The sequence below is a fragment of the Anser cygnoides genome, chromosome 9 (genome assembly GCF_040182565.1).
Source record: "Anser cygnoides isolate HZ-2024a breed goose chromosome 9, Taihu_goose_T2T_genome, whole genome shotgun sequence".
Taxonomy (NCBI): Eukaryota; Metazoa; Chordata; class Aves; order Anseriformes; family Anatidae; genus Anser; species Anser cygnoides.
The window spans coordinates 10083742-10100467 of NC_089881.1; the positions used below are offsets into that span (position 1 = coordinate 10083742).

The window sequence follows — 16726 nt, forward strand, 5'->3', positions numbered from 1 at the left end:
GAGAAGTCCCTAGGTGCCCAGGAGATGGATGATGCTGTCTTAGTTCTGGTCATGGAAGGTAAAAGCCTTTCCATGGTTCAGAGGAGGCTGCCTGGGGTCTGCAGTCCGGTGGCTGCAGCCTCTCCCCTGGGCCAGTGCAGCGCGCAGGTTCCAGGTTTCTGCCGTTGTGGCACAGGATATACGATTTGTTGTCTGACAGTAACATGGGGAATGCCTCTGGTACCAGCCATCAGTTTTCTTTGAGCCCTGCTTCTGCATCTGCAAAGCTGCTAAAGAAACAGGGATATATAGACCTAGTCATAAATAGTCTGCATTGCAGCGATGCAATTAAAAAAATGCAGTCCTTTAAGCAGTTACCTCCTGAAACCAATTGCTTTAGAGAAAGCGTTCAAAGGAAAATTTTACTTTACTTGACTGTTAAAAAAAAAGCAGGAGGTCATTAAAAAAATTAACAATATCCAAGCCACCAAGTAGTGCCCACAATATAGTTACATTCCATAACCTTAGGGAGTAAAGGTGCAGAGAACCACAGCAGAATTACACTAAATCGAAGGGTGGTTTGAATTGAGGGAAATGCATTAACAGAGCATTTTAGTTGCACTATATTTACTTTTTCTGACAAAGTAATGTGGTAATATATTGTAAATATACAAAGTAAATATACAATGTACAATGTAAATATACAAAGTAACGTGGTTATATATTGTACAGAAGTTATTTAATAAATAAATTGAATGAATAAAATTTGAATCAGGACTATAAAAATAAAACAGTCAATAGTTTCTGTACTCAGTGAGGGTTATTACTAATCAGAAGAAGAACAGATGACAGCATGCAATGAGAGGTATTAATGCAGTTGAGACAGATTTCTAGGAATAGCTGTTCACTTTCCAACATGCTGAGACATTGAAACAGTTTCACTTATTTAAAACAAAACTTTCACTGTTGGGGGAAACATTTAAACTATAGCTACATATAGAGGTAATTTCAAAGCTGATAAAACAGGTCTTCAGCTGTCATACAGTAGTATTTGTTTGTGTTCTTGTTTTATATCAATATAGTGCATTACTAATTGCTTATTAAAAATATGTAAATTACCATGCACAGACGTAAATCACCATTGTTAGAACAGAGCTTGACTGTTAACCTAATAAGAAATAGATAAGTAAATATTATTTCATAAACAAGCACTAACAAGTCAAGAAATCAAAATTTAAGCTCTGTTATGAAACAGTATCCCTTCTAAGAGATAGAAGCTGTCACTATGCTTGCATGTTTTGAAATGCATATGTTTCTAATGCTTGTTTTTCATGGAATAAAATAGCGGAATAAAAACATTCCCACAATATTTAGTATGTTTAACTTCTCTTTATTTATTCTTCATACAGGAGTTAATAGTGTTAGCTGTTAAGTCTCTACTATTCTTTTTCCAATTTTTGAAGCCATGCAGTGGATTACTAATCCAATTGACATTTTTGCAAAACTAGGGAGATTTACTCTTTGTAATGTTAACAAGGTTGGGATGGGAATTGTAGCTCTGCAGTTTGCTTAAATTTTATGTATATCCTCCATTAACAAAAGACAATTGTCAAGTGGCAAAAATGTAATGCAGTAACAAAAAAAATATTCCCTATGGTGACTTACGTTATACGGTTGGAGATTTAGACAAAGTTTAGTTGCAAAGGCAATAATGTGATGTAAAGTGTGATTTCATTCAAGTTGCATGTGTTTTCATTCATTGCTATTGTATTATATTTTCAGTTCTGGTAGCTTTGTACAATTTACTGTGAAAAGTTACTCCTGTAAACTTCATTGTTCAGGTGGTGGGGAAATGGTATAATCGAGATGAAGGAATAACATAGTTGCAGTTGCCGCTTTTGGTCCTGAGCCGGCTCACATCTTGACTGAGCCCTTTGGAGCCTTTGGTTTTGGAGAGACATCTTGACTATAGCACCACACGATGCAATTGTACTAGCTCTGGTCTGCAGAGCTCCATTCACACAGTGCTGTGCCTTAGTAATAAACCATGCTGGTCCTGAGTTAAGCAGTTTGGAAACCACTCTTGTGTCTCCACGTAGAGGTCATGGTATATCTGTAATCTATAATCATAAAAAAGTGGAGAAATACTAATAACGGCCATAGAACTGAAAGACTTTTATTTTGCACACAAAATTAAAAACATTTGGTAACTGCAGATGTGGTGTGAGTCTTGCATTGGTTTTTAGTTGCTCCTCTATCATGTTTGCTCAGTTGTGAAGAGTAAAAAGGTGGAAAATATTACTAACTTCCATTCTGATGGTTTTACTTGTGTCTTCAAGAGTCATTTTTTCTCAGTGTTTTTTCTATAATCACATTAAATGCTCTTTCATATGTATTATTGAGCTGTAAATTTAGCAGCAGAAAAACATTGAGATTGTTATTTTGATGTAAAAAATGCGTTATGGTAATTTCTTTTGTTCCCTTATTATATTACAGGTACTGTAAGAATTGAAATGTTCAGGAACATGCAAAATGCAGAAATCATAAGGAAAATGACAGAAGAATTTGATGAGGTATGTTATACAAATAGTGCTTTAAACATTATGAAATACGTTACAGTATTCTTTTGTTTTAAAATAAAAATGCAGTGGATAAGAAACCAGTGTATAAGCAATGTCTCAGTATAAGAAATTATATTGACAAGCAAAGCAGCAATTTCAATATTGGATGAGGATCAACAGGCCAGCATGAGCTTTAGAAAGAATAATTATGGAAAAACGGAAGGTAGTGAAATAATTTGGAAGGGTGATTACAGTCACTGATCTTGAAAAATCAATGTTGTAGATTGAGTAGGCCTTGGATGCTGAAATACCGGTATTGAAAAGTTTGTGACCTAAGCAGGTGAAGGGCGTAAGTGTACTATCACACAAAAGCATGAAGCAAGCTCACATGAAGCAAGCTACAGAATCATAGAATCATTTCGGTTGGAAAAGACCTCTAAGATATAAAGCCCAAACTTTAACCTGGCACAGCCAAGTCTAGCACTAAACCATGTCCCTTAGCACCACACCTACATGCCTATGAGAGAGCCTAGCCACATGTGGCTGCAAGAACTAGCTTGGGTCCATGCTAGTCCTTCATACAGACTCTCGTACCTTTGAATGATTTTAGGAATATTCTTGTCAGCTCATATCCTGGGTAGTAGAGATGACTGTATTAGGAGGATTAATAAGAGGAAGCAGTAAGAAGAACAGTAGAAAATTTTCTCATCTAAGTTCAGTTGGTGGTGGTATGTTGGATGCTGTAGTTGACCACTTGAAACTGCCATCATGCGACACAGAACTCTGGATTCTTGAGACAGGACTACAGGCTTGGCATTTGCAGCATTCCAGTCTGTTTTCGATGTGCAAATTTATGTTTTGTTCATTTGAATTGGCAACTTAAACCAAACTTGACATGAAAGTTACCATTTTGGAACAGTGTTACAAAAAGAAATCTCTCTTTCAAAAGATAGAAACATTTTGTTTGAAACAAACATATTACAGTTCAGATTGGGTATCTTCTGTCAAAATAAAAGTTTTCCTAATGAACAATTTTTAGCTTTGAAATTTTAAAACTGTAATTCCTTTGATTTTTCTTGTATAAAAAATATTCTGAATGTTCAGTTTGCTTAGTAAGGAAAATGAACATTGAAACGCAAATTTTCTGTAGGGCAGCAGTCTTTTTCTGACCAATTCTAGATAGAATGTCAAGGCTGTGATTCAAAAAATTGAGCAAGAAAACTGAAGATATGAACATTTCTCTGCTCCTACAAAAGCTTTACTTTGTGTGTTCTGTGAGATACTCTCCATGTAGATGAGACCATCCTGTGGCAGATCTTAGATACTATCAGACAGCTTCTGATCAGCCAAATATCACATCAGTGCTCTGTGTTTTTACAAGTGTTTAATATCTGGTAAAGTTAGGAACACAACTGCATGTATTTTCCAAGTAAGTATTCAGAACAGAAACATTTCCCAGAGAAGATAAAGAGCTGGATTGGCCTTGCTGGGGCATCCACACTGACAGGGATTGATCTCTGGCCAGGTTTCCTGTTGACAGTTCCAGTACAATTCTGGCTGTTCCCTAGCATCTCTGCATGAAAAGTACAGTTATAAAAAGTCTGATCTTGCTGCTATAGAAAAAGAGGCTCTTTCTTTCAATGAAAATGTGCAACTATCTTGGAAAATTTAGGAAGAAATGCACATGAATTTTATTTCTGTGATTAGGATTCAGTCCTTTTTGCCAAGTACGATCATCCTGGGAGGGCAGGAAGAGATTATGTCAGAAACAAAGAGGGAGGTAGAGAAGAAGTCTCTCCCTTACGTGTTTATGCATGGTGGGAATGTACATGTAAGCAAAATGTTGCAAAGAATTACAGTTACTAGTGCATAAACTTTATTTTTCAATTCCTTAAAACTTTTCTGAACTTCTGCAGTTCTAACAGAAAGCTTCCGTTTAGTCTTCTGCCTTAACGTTTGAGTAGGTATGTGAAAGAATTTCTGGGTTTTAGTATTAAAGCATGAAATTGTTAGTCTTAGACCACAACCCAGTGAACATTTTGAAATCTGGAATAAACACATGCCCCGTTAGCAGTGGAAAACATTTTAAAATTCGGTGCAGTTGGTGATGTTCATATATCCTATGATCAGCATGGTGAGTTTATAATTGTTATATGAGTCATTTATTCATTTTACTAATCATAGTATTTCAGAATGCTCTCTGCGTAGCAGGATATCATATGTCATGAAAAAAGACCAGCCAAAATATAAACTTAGAGAATGAGAGCAGCTTACATTAGTGTGCAGGGTAAAATGCATAATGAAACAAAAAATCTTTCTGAGCCTTCACCAGATTTTAAAATTACAATTGTGATTAGCTTGGCACCAGTCCACTTCTTGGCCCTTTGGTTTGTATTTACCACTTCATTCTGAAAAACAGTCATTTGTTTCTGGGAGAGCTGGATAATAGATAATGGAATAGTTCAGCTGGAAGGGATCTTTAAGGATCACCTATTCCAACTGCCTGAATAATAGCTAATAAATAGCTGGTGATTGCAGACACCATTTGCTAGTGACAGTCCTTTGACTAAAGGCAGCTCAGGCTAGATTTGGCAGATCGTATTGATCCTTCCCACCTCCCAGCCCTTCTTTACTTGCTGGAGAAAGAAGAGAGCTTATGCAGGTCTACTTCTTGCCTTCTTTCAGCAGTGCTATTGGCTGTGCTCCCTGATGCCAGGTAGACTGACTAGACAGCTTCCTTGAGCCACTGTTTTTGTTTGTTTGTTTGTTTGTTTTGTGTTTGTTTGTTTTTGGTTTCTTTTTTTTTTTTTGCCAATTCTATAATAAGCAGTGAAAAAAGGGAGCCAGAAAGAGTTCAACATTGGAAGCTGGGTCAGGTGGTCATATATTATCTCAGTAAAGCATCAGTATTTTCTACACAGATGAGCAACAGCCCTCTTGATTCTTCATTCTAAATACTACTGTTGTTGGCATTTTACTTGTAGTACGTCTTATGTTACCCCAGAACTCCCAAATCCCAATGTCCATCTCCCCTGTGTCATCCTGAGACAAAGCAGATGCTTAGGACTACTGCCACCTTCATTGTCATCTTTAGACCTGTCATTTTCAGAGGGAGGAAATCCACTTCTATGGCATATTTTCCTCCCTGTACCTAAAATGCCAGATCTGGTGTATCAGATTGGAGTTGAAAGGGGGTAGTGCTCACTGGTACATGTGTGTAGGTGGTATAAAATGTCTTTTTTGTATTTTTGACTTGATAAATGTTTTCTACAAGCCTAGAGTTATTAGGAGAAAGTAATAAAAGTGTAGTAATAGCTGGAGTAAAATTTTGCATTGTGTATTCACTAGCACAGTATGGTGCCCAGAAAATATCTTAATCTCCATTGAAGATGTTCAGTTTCGCAGCTTCCTTTATTTTTTCTAAGATAGTCACATTGTTCTTCCAGCGCTGCAGTAGTCAGCTGGCTGTTGGTCCTGATTTCTGTATTTACGGCAGGGATTGGACCATTAATTGTTCTGATTATGAACAGAAGAACACTTGCGCAGGACTTGGAAATGATGGAAATAACTTCATTCATTGCTGCTACCAGTTCAGATTGAGATGGGGAATTCCGCAGACAAGCCTTTTCTGCTGCACTGTTTGGATACTTGGCTTATGAGCACAGGCATTTCATAGACAAATTCCCTCTTAATTCTTGTGCTACAGTAGCAGATGAGCAATAAATTGGTTTGGTTTCAGTTTTCTAACAGTTGTACCATCAGGTATCACATATATTGGTATCACCAACATGCCACATTTTTATTGGTATTCAAAAATAAATGATCCAGCAAACCAGCTTTACTGGAAATTTATTCTTCCAGTTTCAGAAGATGAGATGTTCTCGGTGCAGTCTTCACATACCTTTCAAAAGGACCATCTAATATGTAATTGTGGGTTAAGAATACATCATACAAATATGAGTAGTTAAGCACAGCACTAGAGATCCTGCAGTTCTGTTCTACAGATTACATATCCATACATCTAGAAAGCATATAATATTTATGTATAAAGCTCACATACAGAGTTCCCACAGGTACTCTGGAGGCAGAGAATTAGTCTGGAGGTTATTTGTGAAGATAAAGGTACAAGCAGGAAGAAGAAAAGGGTAAAAGAATTCTGGACTGTTTGTATGGGTTACTGCCAGGCAAACTGAAGAGAAGCCTTCAGCATTGTAATTTCAGTCCTAAATTTAAATAATTAAAAGGCTAATACAGGGCTCATATTTACACGGCAAGACACTGTGCCTTGCTGAAATTCACAAATAAGCATTAGGCATAAACAGACTGTTTAAGAAATAAAAAGAACACTTCAAAACACAGGACAGGGTTAATGATGTTGCTGTTTATCTGGGTTTTTATTATCAAACACTTTGGTCTGATTTACAAATGTTCTTAGAACTCACAGCTACAATTGAACACGCTAGGAGATCTCTTTGTATCAGGAGCGTGACAACTCTGAATCTTTTTATTTTTTTTGAAACAAAGCTTTTGTTTCTCTCAAATTGGGTATTCGAAGTTAGAAGGAAAAATACTGTTTGCTAAGGTAATGTTATTCAGCATAGTAATGAAAGAGAAACTATGGGTCACTATGACTGCCTTACAATTTTGTATTTTTCTAACATTTGAATGCTTGTCTTGGTATTTTAAATCATTTAAATAATTCTAGTATGGTTGGAATGTGTGATTTAGTTAAAATTGGTAAGTTTTTTGGTTTGTGCAGTGGAGTATCTTCTGTTAAGTATAGGTTAAAGGATATTTGATTAGAGCTCCTCTGCTCTTAAGTTACTGGCTTTACAAGGGTCAGCCTGTGCAGTAAGACAAGACCCAAGGTAATAGAAATACTTGTTCTTCACAAAAACAGAATAAATATGTACAGTTAGATTTAACCTTTATTCTGCTGACTTCCTATTTTGGGGGAGAGATTCAAGATGGAAAATTGCCTTGATCTTTTGGATAATCTGGAATTGGCTTGTGTTTTCTAATTGGGGGGAACAGTCTCACTGAGATTGCTTGGTTGCTTGGAGGAAGAATAGTGAGAAATTAGTCTTGGAGAGGAATTAAACTTGAAAAAATTCTATTGCATTTATCAGAAGGTAGGTTTAACCACTAGAAAAAGGGTAAGCTTATAAGATCACAAAGGACAATCGTTACTTTCTGATAAGATCTCAATTGCAAACTTGAATAAAGCAGAGTTTGTGGGGAGAGGCAGCCAGATGATTAGAATATTAATGGAATGGAAGGTGGGGAGTGGAAAATGATACAAACCTTCAATCACACAAGAATTTCTTTAAATTTTGATCTTAAATACTTTGAAATGTGCCTTGCTTATCCTTTATCTCCAATTCCTAACCTGGGACATAAGAAAAATAATTGAGTCTGGATGCATATTTTGGACTATGCAGAGCTAAGAATGCAAGTATAGAAAAATTACAATCAAATCTCTCAAAAAGGGTTTTCATGCCAACAAGGTCCTTTGTTTATTGAAGAATAAATTGTTTTTGTTGCTGGCTGTTTTCCATTAGCTTGGAGGAAAAGGATACTGTTTAACTTAGAAACTTGGTCTGTGTTTACTTAGTATGCTCATTTTCTCGTTCTTCAGGACAGCGGTGATTACCCACTTACCATGCCCGGGCCACAGTGGAAGAAGTTTCGATCCAATTTTTGTGAGTTCATTGGAGTGCTCATTCGACAGTGTCAGTATAGCATCATCTATGATGAATACATGATGGACACGGTGATTTCTCTTCTGACTGGTTTGTCAGATTCCCAGGTCCGGGCTTTCAGACACACCAGTACGTTAGCTGGTAAGTAAACAAGCACAAAGAAGGCGGTTTTCAAAGGAGTTGTTACAGGTTAGTTGGTTCGAGAATTACTGCTAATTTTGATACAGATGGAATTTGGCAAGTCCTGAGAACTCTGGAAAGCTTGATCAAATCCAATTAACACACATGGTATAACTTTACTGACAATACACTTTTGGAAGGGAGTATGTCTCTGCCTCACAGGGGACTCCAGTAAATCCTGTGAATCGAAAGTGGCATACTTATGTCATGTGTTTCTTTATTAGTTGTTTATTTGTTGGTTAGCGTGCCTTTGTAATTTGGCATTTTAGAGTACAAAACTTATTCTAAGTGTCAATAGAAATCTGTGTCTTCACTCTTGAGAAGCATAGAATTTGGGAACATTGGGCCACTATTCTAGGTCACTCTGTCTTCTACCTCTGGCTATGCTGCATCTTTCAACACACCTGCCTACATTTAAGTCAGGCACTGATTCTATCATGAGATAGAAACAGACTTTTCTAGAGTGTATATCATCTCACCTATATTAGATGTTTCTCATAATATGGATGAATTGCTGTGTAGAAGTAGCTGTCTTTCTCCAATTATAAAGCAATACCAGGATTTCTAGCTTGGATGTAGGTGTCTAACACTAGTTCCATCAGGTAATGTCTTTCTACTGACCTCATGTGCTGAAATGCATCTTACTGGAAGACTTTTCCCTGGACCATTTATAGATCATATCAAATATGCGAAGCTTTTATAGGAGATGTTCGTCATTAATCTGAATATTTTTACTGCTGTTATTTTTTACTGATGTAGTTAGTTTTCACAGTCAGCCTCTTACAGCTTTGTTCAGGTTTCCAAGTGTTCAATACCCAGAGCAGAAATCAGATTTTTTAATTTCATCTCTCACTAATCTAAGTAAGAGGCGGATTACCAGTGATTTTGAGAAACCAAGTCCAGATGTGATTGGAGCTTGATTTTAAAAATGAAAATCAAAACCTTCAACTCAGAGTAACTGAGCTCTATTTTGAAATCCCCTTGTATTCTTCACTTTATTTGGTAACTGGGAATGGTAAAATAAAATAATAATAATAATAAAAAAACGTGAATAATTCAGACATAATTGACCACATTGCAAGTTTGTCTCTACAAATTCAGTCTTCAAAAGCAAACACTACCTGAGCTGGAGACAAAGAACCTGTTGGAAATCTGTGCCAGTTACTTAATCAGAGATGGAAACAATTTCTTTCCAGTTTATACTGGATACTGATCTTCAATTCCAGGTGATTTTGATTTGCTTTTTGCTTAGATTATGATTGATTGTTTTATAGGAAAGAGATTGTGGAGTGAGGATAATAATAATATGCATTTTGGACCATTATTTTGATTGGTTCACCCCTTTGTGGGACAGGTGTTCGAAAACTATGAGAAGCTTGATTGGAAAGAGGAAACAGCCACATGCACTAGAGACGTGACCCAGGAACCATGCTTTGTAGAAGAAATAGTTGCTATCACGTAACTAGAACCTGCAAGCGTGGATTAGCAAATGCCAAGGCCTAAGTTTTTCACAACTGGCTTCAGTTATTTAAGGCACTGATGGCTTTTTCCATTAGAGGCATGATTGATTATTTTGCCATACACTTACTTATTTTTATTTATTAACAAACATGAGAGCTTTGTTTTGATTCTGCAAATTTTCTTCAGGCTAGTTTTTGCACATTGCATTATATTGCTACTCTGCAGAGCAGAAGTCAGCATGATGCAAGGAATCTCAGTCTTGATAAAAAATTATGAAAACCTACTTTTAGAATTTCATCTGTTCTTGAAGGAGTGTTTCTGAGATCTTTGTTTTCAGTTTTCATCCCTGCTAGCCAATTTGAATGAGAATTGATTCATTATAGCAAGAAACTAAGGCAAGAAGACGTGAGTACTTCTAGATTTGTAAACTTTAAGCAATAGCAAGATAAGACGGAGTTAACTATAAGAGTAGCTCCACTTCTTCATTTGTATAATTGCTTTTTGAACTTGAGGACAATGCTGCATATTTAGCCAGAGAGAATGTGATTGATCGATAAATTTCTTCTGGTGTTTTCAGTGTTGTAAATTGTGATATGCTGTGTAACCACACAGAACATACATGGGAAAGACACTTAGAAATGTTTTTGTAAAACTAAATTAAGACAGAAAAATATGCATGAACAATAGTAGATCCAGAAGGTTTGAAAATGTGTATAAAGGTGCACATGAAGTTCAAATCATATTTTTTATGCAATTATACACTTGACTTTAGAGCAGGGTCAGACTTTCTTTCAGAGAAACAATGTTGTGGTCCCTTGCAAATTGATTAATCTTCAGAAGTTACTGGTTAAGGGTTACCTTTAGCATGGAGGCATCTATAATGATATTTCTCAACAGAGAAATGTCTGTAACTGCACAGTAACTGGCTTAATGGTGTGCACTGATCCTGTGGGTTCACATGTTTGCTCTGACATTGCAAGTTGCATATTTTCTGGAGAGAAGGATAACTAACACTGCCTGGAGCTCAATGCGGTATGTGTACTCCGATTTCTGATTTTTAGGTCAGCCAAGTGATCTGGGTATTTTTTGGGTGGGAAGTGGCTTTCCAAGTGGTTCTGTGCCAGGGTCGAGTTGGTTATTTTCTGTGTGTGGATCTGCTTGAGGCAATATTTTTGAGCTCTGACTACAGGTAAAGAGTCATATTCTGTGTTCTGCTTTTGCAGCTATGAAGCTTATGACTGCTCTTGTGAATGTTGCCTTAAACCTGAGCATTCATCAGGATAATACACAGAGGCAGTACGAAGCTGAGAGAAACAAAATGATTGGCAAAAGAGCTAATGAAAGATTGGAGCTGCTGCTTCAGAAAAGAAAAGAGGCAAGTGAAAAGATGATTTTTTTTTTCCTGGTACATGTGCACAACCTCCAACAGAAAGTCCAGGGTGGTTTGTGATTTTAGTACCACAGTAAGAAATGAGAGATTACTTCTGCTGTGGCGTTCATATGATCTCAAGCATGTTACTAGGGCTGCATTTTAAAATTTTGTATTATTACATACAGTTGAGTTTGTATGCTGTTCTGCACAGAAGATTATTACAGTTTTCAGTTTTATATACATGACCAGGCAAGAAGAAAACTAGTTTCAAGTTGTATATGAACACTACAATGGTTACGCAAAAAGATTTTGAAAAGAGAGTCTCATGTAGTCCATCATCATGCTGCCCATTTCTCCCATTGATTGCTGCAGTTACTACGTAGTGTCTCATTAGTACTTCTTTCTGTAGCTACTTTCAAGGAACATGGGAGTAGGGGCTATAGCACCTGGTCTCAGGGAGAAGGAGCTAGGAACGCATTAAAGTCACTTTTAGTAAGTACCAGTCTGGCATTAGGTGGGCAAAACCCTTAGAAGGTTGCTGTAATCATCCCTAAATAAAATACCATGTCCCAGGAAATGCAGTTTTAGAGTTGTACTTAAAAGGAATCTAAAAATGATAAGAAGTAGAAAGTGGATACATAATACATGCAAACATACATAATCTTTAAGGATACCATGCAAAACTCATAAGATTGATTGAAGAATTTAAGTATATATGGAGATTGTAGTATATATGGAGATATTGACTTAGATTTAAATTTATCATTTTTAATATATTCATTTTGAATACATTTCCTCCACCACTGCTTTACTCTGTGGCAAATTAAGGATGTCAGTCTGCCTTACCTGTGTGCACCTTGGATTCTTTTATGTATAACTGACTTTAAATTGCTTGACTTTATAGCCTTAGTCTGGGGATAATTACAATGATGTATTTTTATTTGTATTTTACCCCTGTAATCCATATCAAAAGTTTTGTTGGATTTTATAATTATTAAAATATAACACACAATTTAATAATACACAAAGCAAGAACCACCTCTCATGCCCTAACTGCAAGGAAAACATTTTAAAGGAGACATGTCAGCGTTGAAGCATTTTGAAAAGCAGAATTGCTTAGCTAAAATAGCTAGAACACAGTTTCTATTCCACACTTGTTGATGGTTGCTTGAATTTTCCAGAGAAGAACAAAGTAGCTATTTACGTTGAAGAACTTGCTTCATTATCTCAGTGTCTGTGGACATCTCCTGTACTTGTTCTTCAGATGTTCTTTTCAATGTCTTTTGGTGACACAGTATATAATTGCTCTGGGCAGACTTTGAAGCATTGATGCCCAGGCTAACATGGGGCAGTGAAACCCTGAAGGAAGAATAAAGGTTAAGCATTTGGCAACCTTCACCTCTTGGCATGTATGTCTCTCTCATACCACCACTCATGAAAATTAATCAAAATGTTGCATAGGTGTAAGCCAGGGAGAAGTGGTGATGACTGACAAGTTCTCAGATGCGTGGTGGTAAGCGTAGCAGAGGAAACTGCATAAAATAGCTTCATTAGGTCGAGACGGCATAATGGCCCCGTGTAAGTATTCTTAACATAGTACTGTTTATTTCCTGTTTTTAAATATGCTGAATTTACAATAGCATTCAATGATGGCACTTTCTTAGTTGATTCTTTTGATGTAGTGCCATCATAATAAAACTTCATAAGCACCTACATCAGCATGTGTTTATCCTCGTGAAGTTACATAGGCCAGTTTGCAAGCTAAGTGTGGGAATTAATTAATTAGAAGTTGAAAGTATGGAATGCTTTCTCTAACTGGTTTCATTCTCATGTCATCTTCTACATATCTAATGTGAGAGCAGATTAACGGTCTGTTCTAGTCAATGAGATTTTCAAACTGGATGATTTTTGTACTGCAATAAGCCCCAAAATAGAAAAAGTTGTGTTTTAGTTGCTGCCAGTAGTACTTCAAATTTTATGCTTCTCATACACGTCTTTTTGAGTTCCCCAATTTGTCTGCAAAGTCAACAGGAGAATGTTCTCCTTATTATTACTTAGATTTGAGCAGGGGAATGTTAAATCACTTTTGCATTGGTAAGAGCGGGAATCCAAAGGCAGTTCTCTCTCCAGATGCCTGAAGTTAAGCATTCAAATTGAAGTACATGATCTAGAAAAGTTGAAAGTGTAAAAAACTGTTACAGGGAAACGTCAAATTTGTGAAAGAGGTGTTAATTCATTACTGAAGCTGAAACACATGTGGATATTGTATCTCTTAAATATTAGTGCACAAAAGATTCTGTAGGAATTACGCAGATGGAGAGTCTTCTCTGACCGCCCCACCTCTGTTGAAGTTAACATTATCTTAGTGATAAGTGACACGTTTGTACATGAGCTGACAAGAGCTGGCACTAATAATGCTGATGCTGACTTTCATTTATTTATACCAGTGCCTTGGTTTGTGGTTGGGAGATGGAAAATAATTCATAAATGTCAACAAAGTACTTTTGATCTTTAAATAGCTCAGAACAGTATCTCTTGGCCAGTTTATGCTCACTGAAGTAAAATGGATCTCACCTGGAACTACGAAAACTCTGATTCTCCTACACCAGCTCTGCCCCAACACCTGGATCCCTGTTATCAGTTGTATAGCTGATAATTTACAATATTCATAGGGAGCTGTAAATTCCTTGGAGAAAAAGGAGGAGAGAGTAAGCCATCCATGCTGTCCCCTCATCTGTGCTTTAGTCTTTGTAGCTGCTCGATTTTGCATTCAAAGAAATGTCAAAATACACTTTGGTTTAGCATCTTAATCTTTTCATGGCTCATAAACTTCCATCTCTCCTACCTCTGTCCACCTCTGTCCTACTTCATATCTGAAGTTCTCAGGCAGCTACCCCTTTGCCTTTCAGGGCCTCAGTAGTTTTTCAAACATCCTCCTGAGGCTTCTTGGTTCATTCCCGTCCTCAGTTTATTCCATAGTCTGTGCTAGCCCCGTGTTTCTGGGGACATATGCCAGCCTGTGACAGCAGCCAACTGAGGAGTGATTAGAAATTCACTCTCCCTTTTGCACTGTATAAATTTTTGAATGAGTATTTATTCTGTGCATGTTTGGGTTGAGCTTATGCTGAAAACAGTGCCTCTCCCAGAAGCCATGCCTAAATATGCTTGTTTAGTGAACCAACCCTTTGGTATACGCAGTGCTGGCATGCACCCAATTACTCTCTTTGTACACAATCCCTTTTACTGGGAAATTAATTTCTTTCTCAGGTGTTTGACAGTTTAGTCAAGAACCCTCCATGCCTGAGTTTTCCCATTTGTAAAATGGAGGCTGCACCTCCCTACGTTTTAGGAAGCTTTGAGACTTCATTAACTGAATATTGCAAGCTACTTTAGATCTTTTCTGGAAGGTACTGTAGAAATATTTATAAACATGGCTTGAAAAATATAAACCCTTAGGTGAAAGTGTTTATGAGCTCATGCTATGCAGGAAGACAAAAATGCTGACAATAATTTTGCCTCTGGCTTTAAGATATTTTATCTGTTAAATGTATGATTACACAGTTTTTATTGTTTTGTACATACATACAGTCTGTACTAGCAAGGCTCTGTTGTGGTTTTCATGCTGAAAATATGAAGAGTTTATATTAACATATATTGTGGTATTCTGCTTTGACATTAAGAAACACCTTGATGGAAGAATGATGGCTTCGAGTATTGTAGCAGTTCTGCTCCAAAAGTTGATTGTATAAAATTGGCATCATCTTATTTAACAAAACTGTGTTTTGCTGTAATCGAGTCATCTTTATTTAATTTAGCACAAAAGACGACAATATGAGAATACTTCAGTTGTTTCCAAGATGTTCTTTCAGGATTTATTAACATACTCATTGACACAAAGTAAACTTTCCATAGTACTTATAAAGTGCAGTCATATTACAGAGGAACTATTAAGGGATGTTTTAAAAACACTCTTACTGCTCGTAGCACCTTTTTTATTTTGTTTCGGTGTTTGGTTTGGTTTGATTTTTTTGCAATATGAGGCCTGAAACTGTGTGTCAGCTGTGCTCCAGTGGTAAGCACCCATGCTCTGATTCTGGAAAGCCTTCTTGCTCAGAGTTTCAGTTATCATGGGCGCTGAAGTTAAAGCAACTTACATTTATACTTGAGATTGAGCACGTGCAGAAGTACTTTCCTTAAGTAGGACATTGAGTTTTTCAGGGTGACTTGCTGGTCTGTTGCTGCTCCTTTCAGTAACAGGCTTCGTTTCTCCAGTTGCCATTTGCAGTTCTGTCTGTTTGACTAGTGGACTGCAGACATTACTGAGCATATAGCGTCTACGTGCCTGAGTTTCTATAGCAAGAGAACAGTAATGACCTCAAAGGACTAATTGGATACTAAATTGATTGATGTTTGTAGAGAATGTTAACTTTCTTCCATTAAGGCATTGCATATATATGTATACATACATATGCATCTGCACACAATATAAGCATGTGCTGGAAAAACAGAAAATGGGGAATTTACTAATAATTAATTAAGTGCTGTTCCATGGTCCTTCTAGTGCTTCCCAATAAGGAATTGTATCAATAATATCAAATTATAATGAGCAGTGATCTTTTATTTATTTTTTTTTTCAGCTACAAGAAAACCAAGATGAAATCGAAAATATGATGAACTCTATTTTTAAGGGTATATTTGTTCATAGATACCGGTAAGAAAATAAGTGCTACAATATGCTACATTAGCAAAGTGTAATCATAAGTAATGCCAAGGACATTTTCTATGTTGATTTTTCTTCTAATGTAATGTTCTGGATGTCACAAAAGCAGTATCAAAATAACTGAAGTTCTGGAAGAAAATGTGAGCGTAACCCCCAGTAATTGCCCAATAGATCTGTCCACACAGCTTTTTTTTTTTTTTAATTCAGTAAAACAGCTTTAAGGAGTTGTGGAAGACAACTTCTTCTCTCTAAAAAGAAAAGTTGTCCACAGTAGGAGCATAAACATCACATATCTTTAGAGTAATCATGATCTCTGTATATCATAATAGGGCAGTTTTGGTTGTTGGGTACCTCTGTCCTGCATTTCCTTTTGTATATCTTATGTATAAACAACACATTTCTGATGTTTTCCATAATAGACATTGACCACAACTGTAACATTATTTTAGGCTTTTTCCTCTTTAAACGGCATAAAGGCACACGAAAACCTTAATTCCACTTAACACATAGCTTTTGCTTGTTAATCATTTTGGATGTTTTTATCAAGAACATTAAAAAGTAATTGCACTGTTAACACATTACAATTTCTTTCAATAGTTATTATGAGATGTCTTGTGTATAGAAAAACTCATCCGGTTATATATTCATGTGCATGTGTGTATGTGCATGTGTGTGCACTCTATTCTAGTAGATACGGACTGTTGCATGCTATTTTGGAGTGTGGCTTATCAGACAGCAGTAGTCTTTTAAG

The 16726-nt window shown here is 36.6% G+C and overlaps 1 protein-coding gene across 7 annotated transcripts in view; it reads left to right on the forward strand.

Annotated features, from left to right (window-relative positions):
* Window positions 1-16726, forward strand: part of STAG1 (STAG1 cohesin complex component) — a 185976-nt gene that overhangs the window by 94838 nt on the left and 74412 nt on the right. For all 7 annotated transcript variants that reach the window (XM_067002100.1, XM_067002097.1, XM_067002098.1 and 4 more), the window contains 4 exons: window positions 2476-2552; window positions 8179-8383; window positions 11107-11258; window positions 15893-15966. In XM_067002100.1, coding sequence (XP_066858201.1) covers window positions 2476-2552; window positions 8179-8383; window positions 11107-11258; window positions 15893-15966 — 508 coding nt within the window. The remainder of the gene's footprint in view (window positions 1-2475; window positions 2553-8178; window positions 8384-11106; window positions 11259-15892; window positions 15967-16726) is intronic.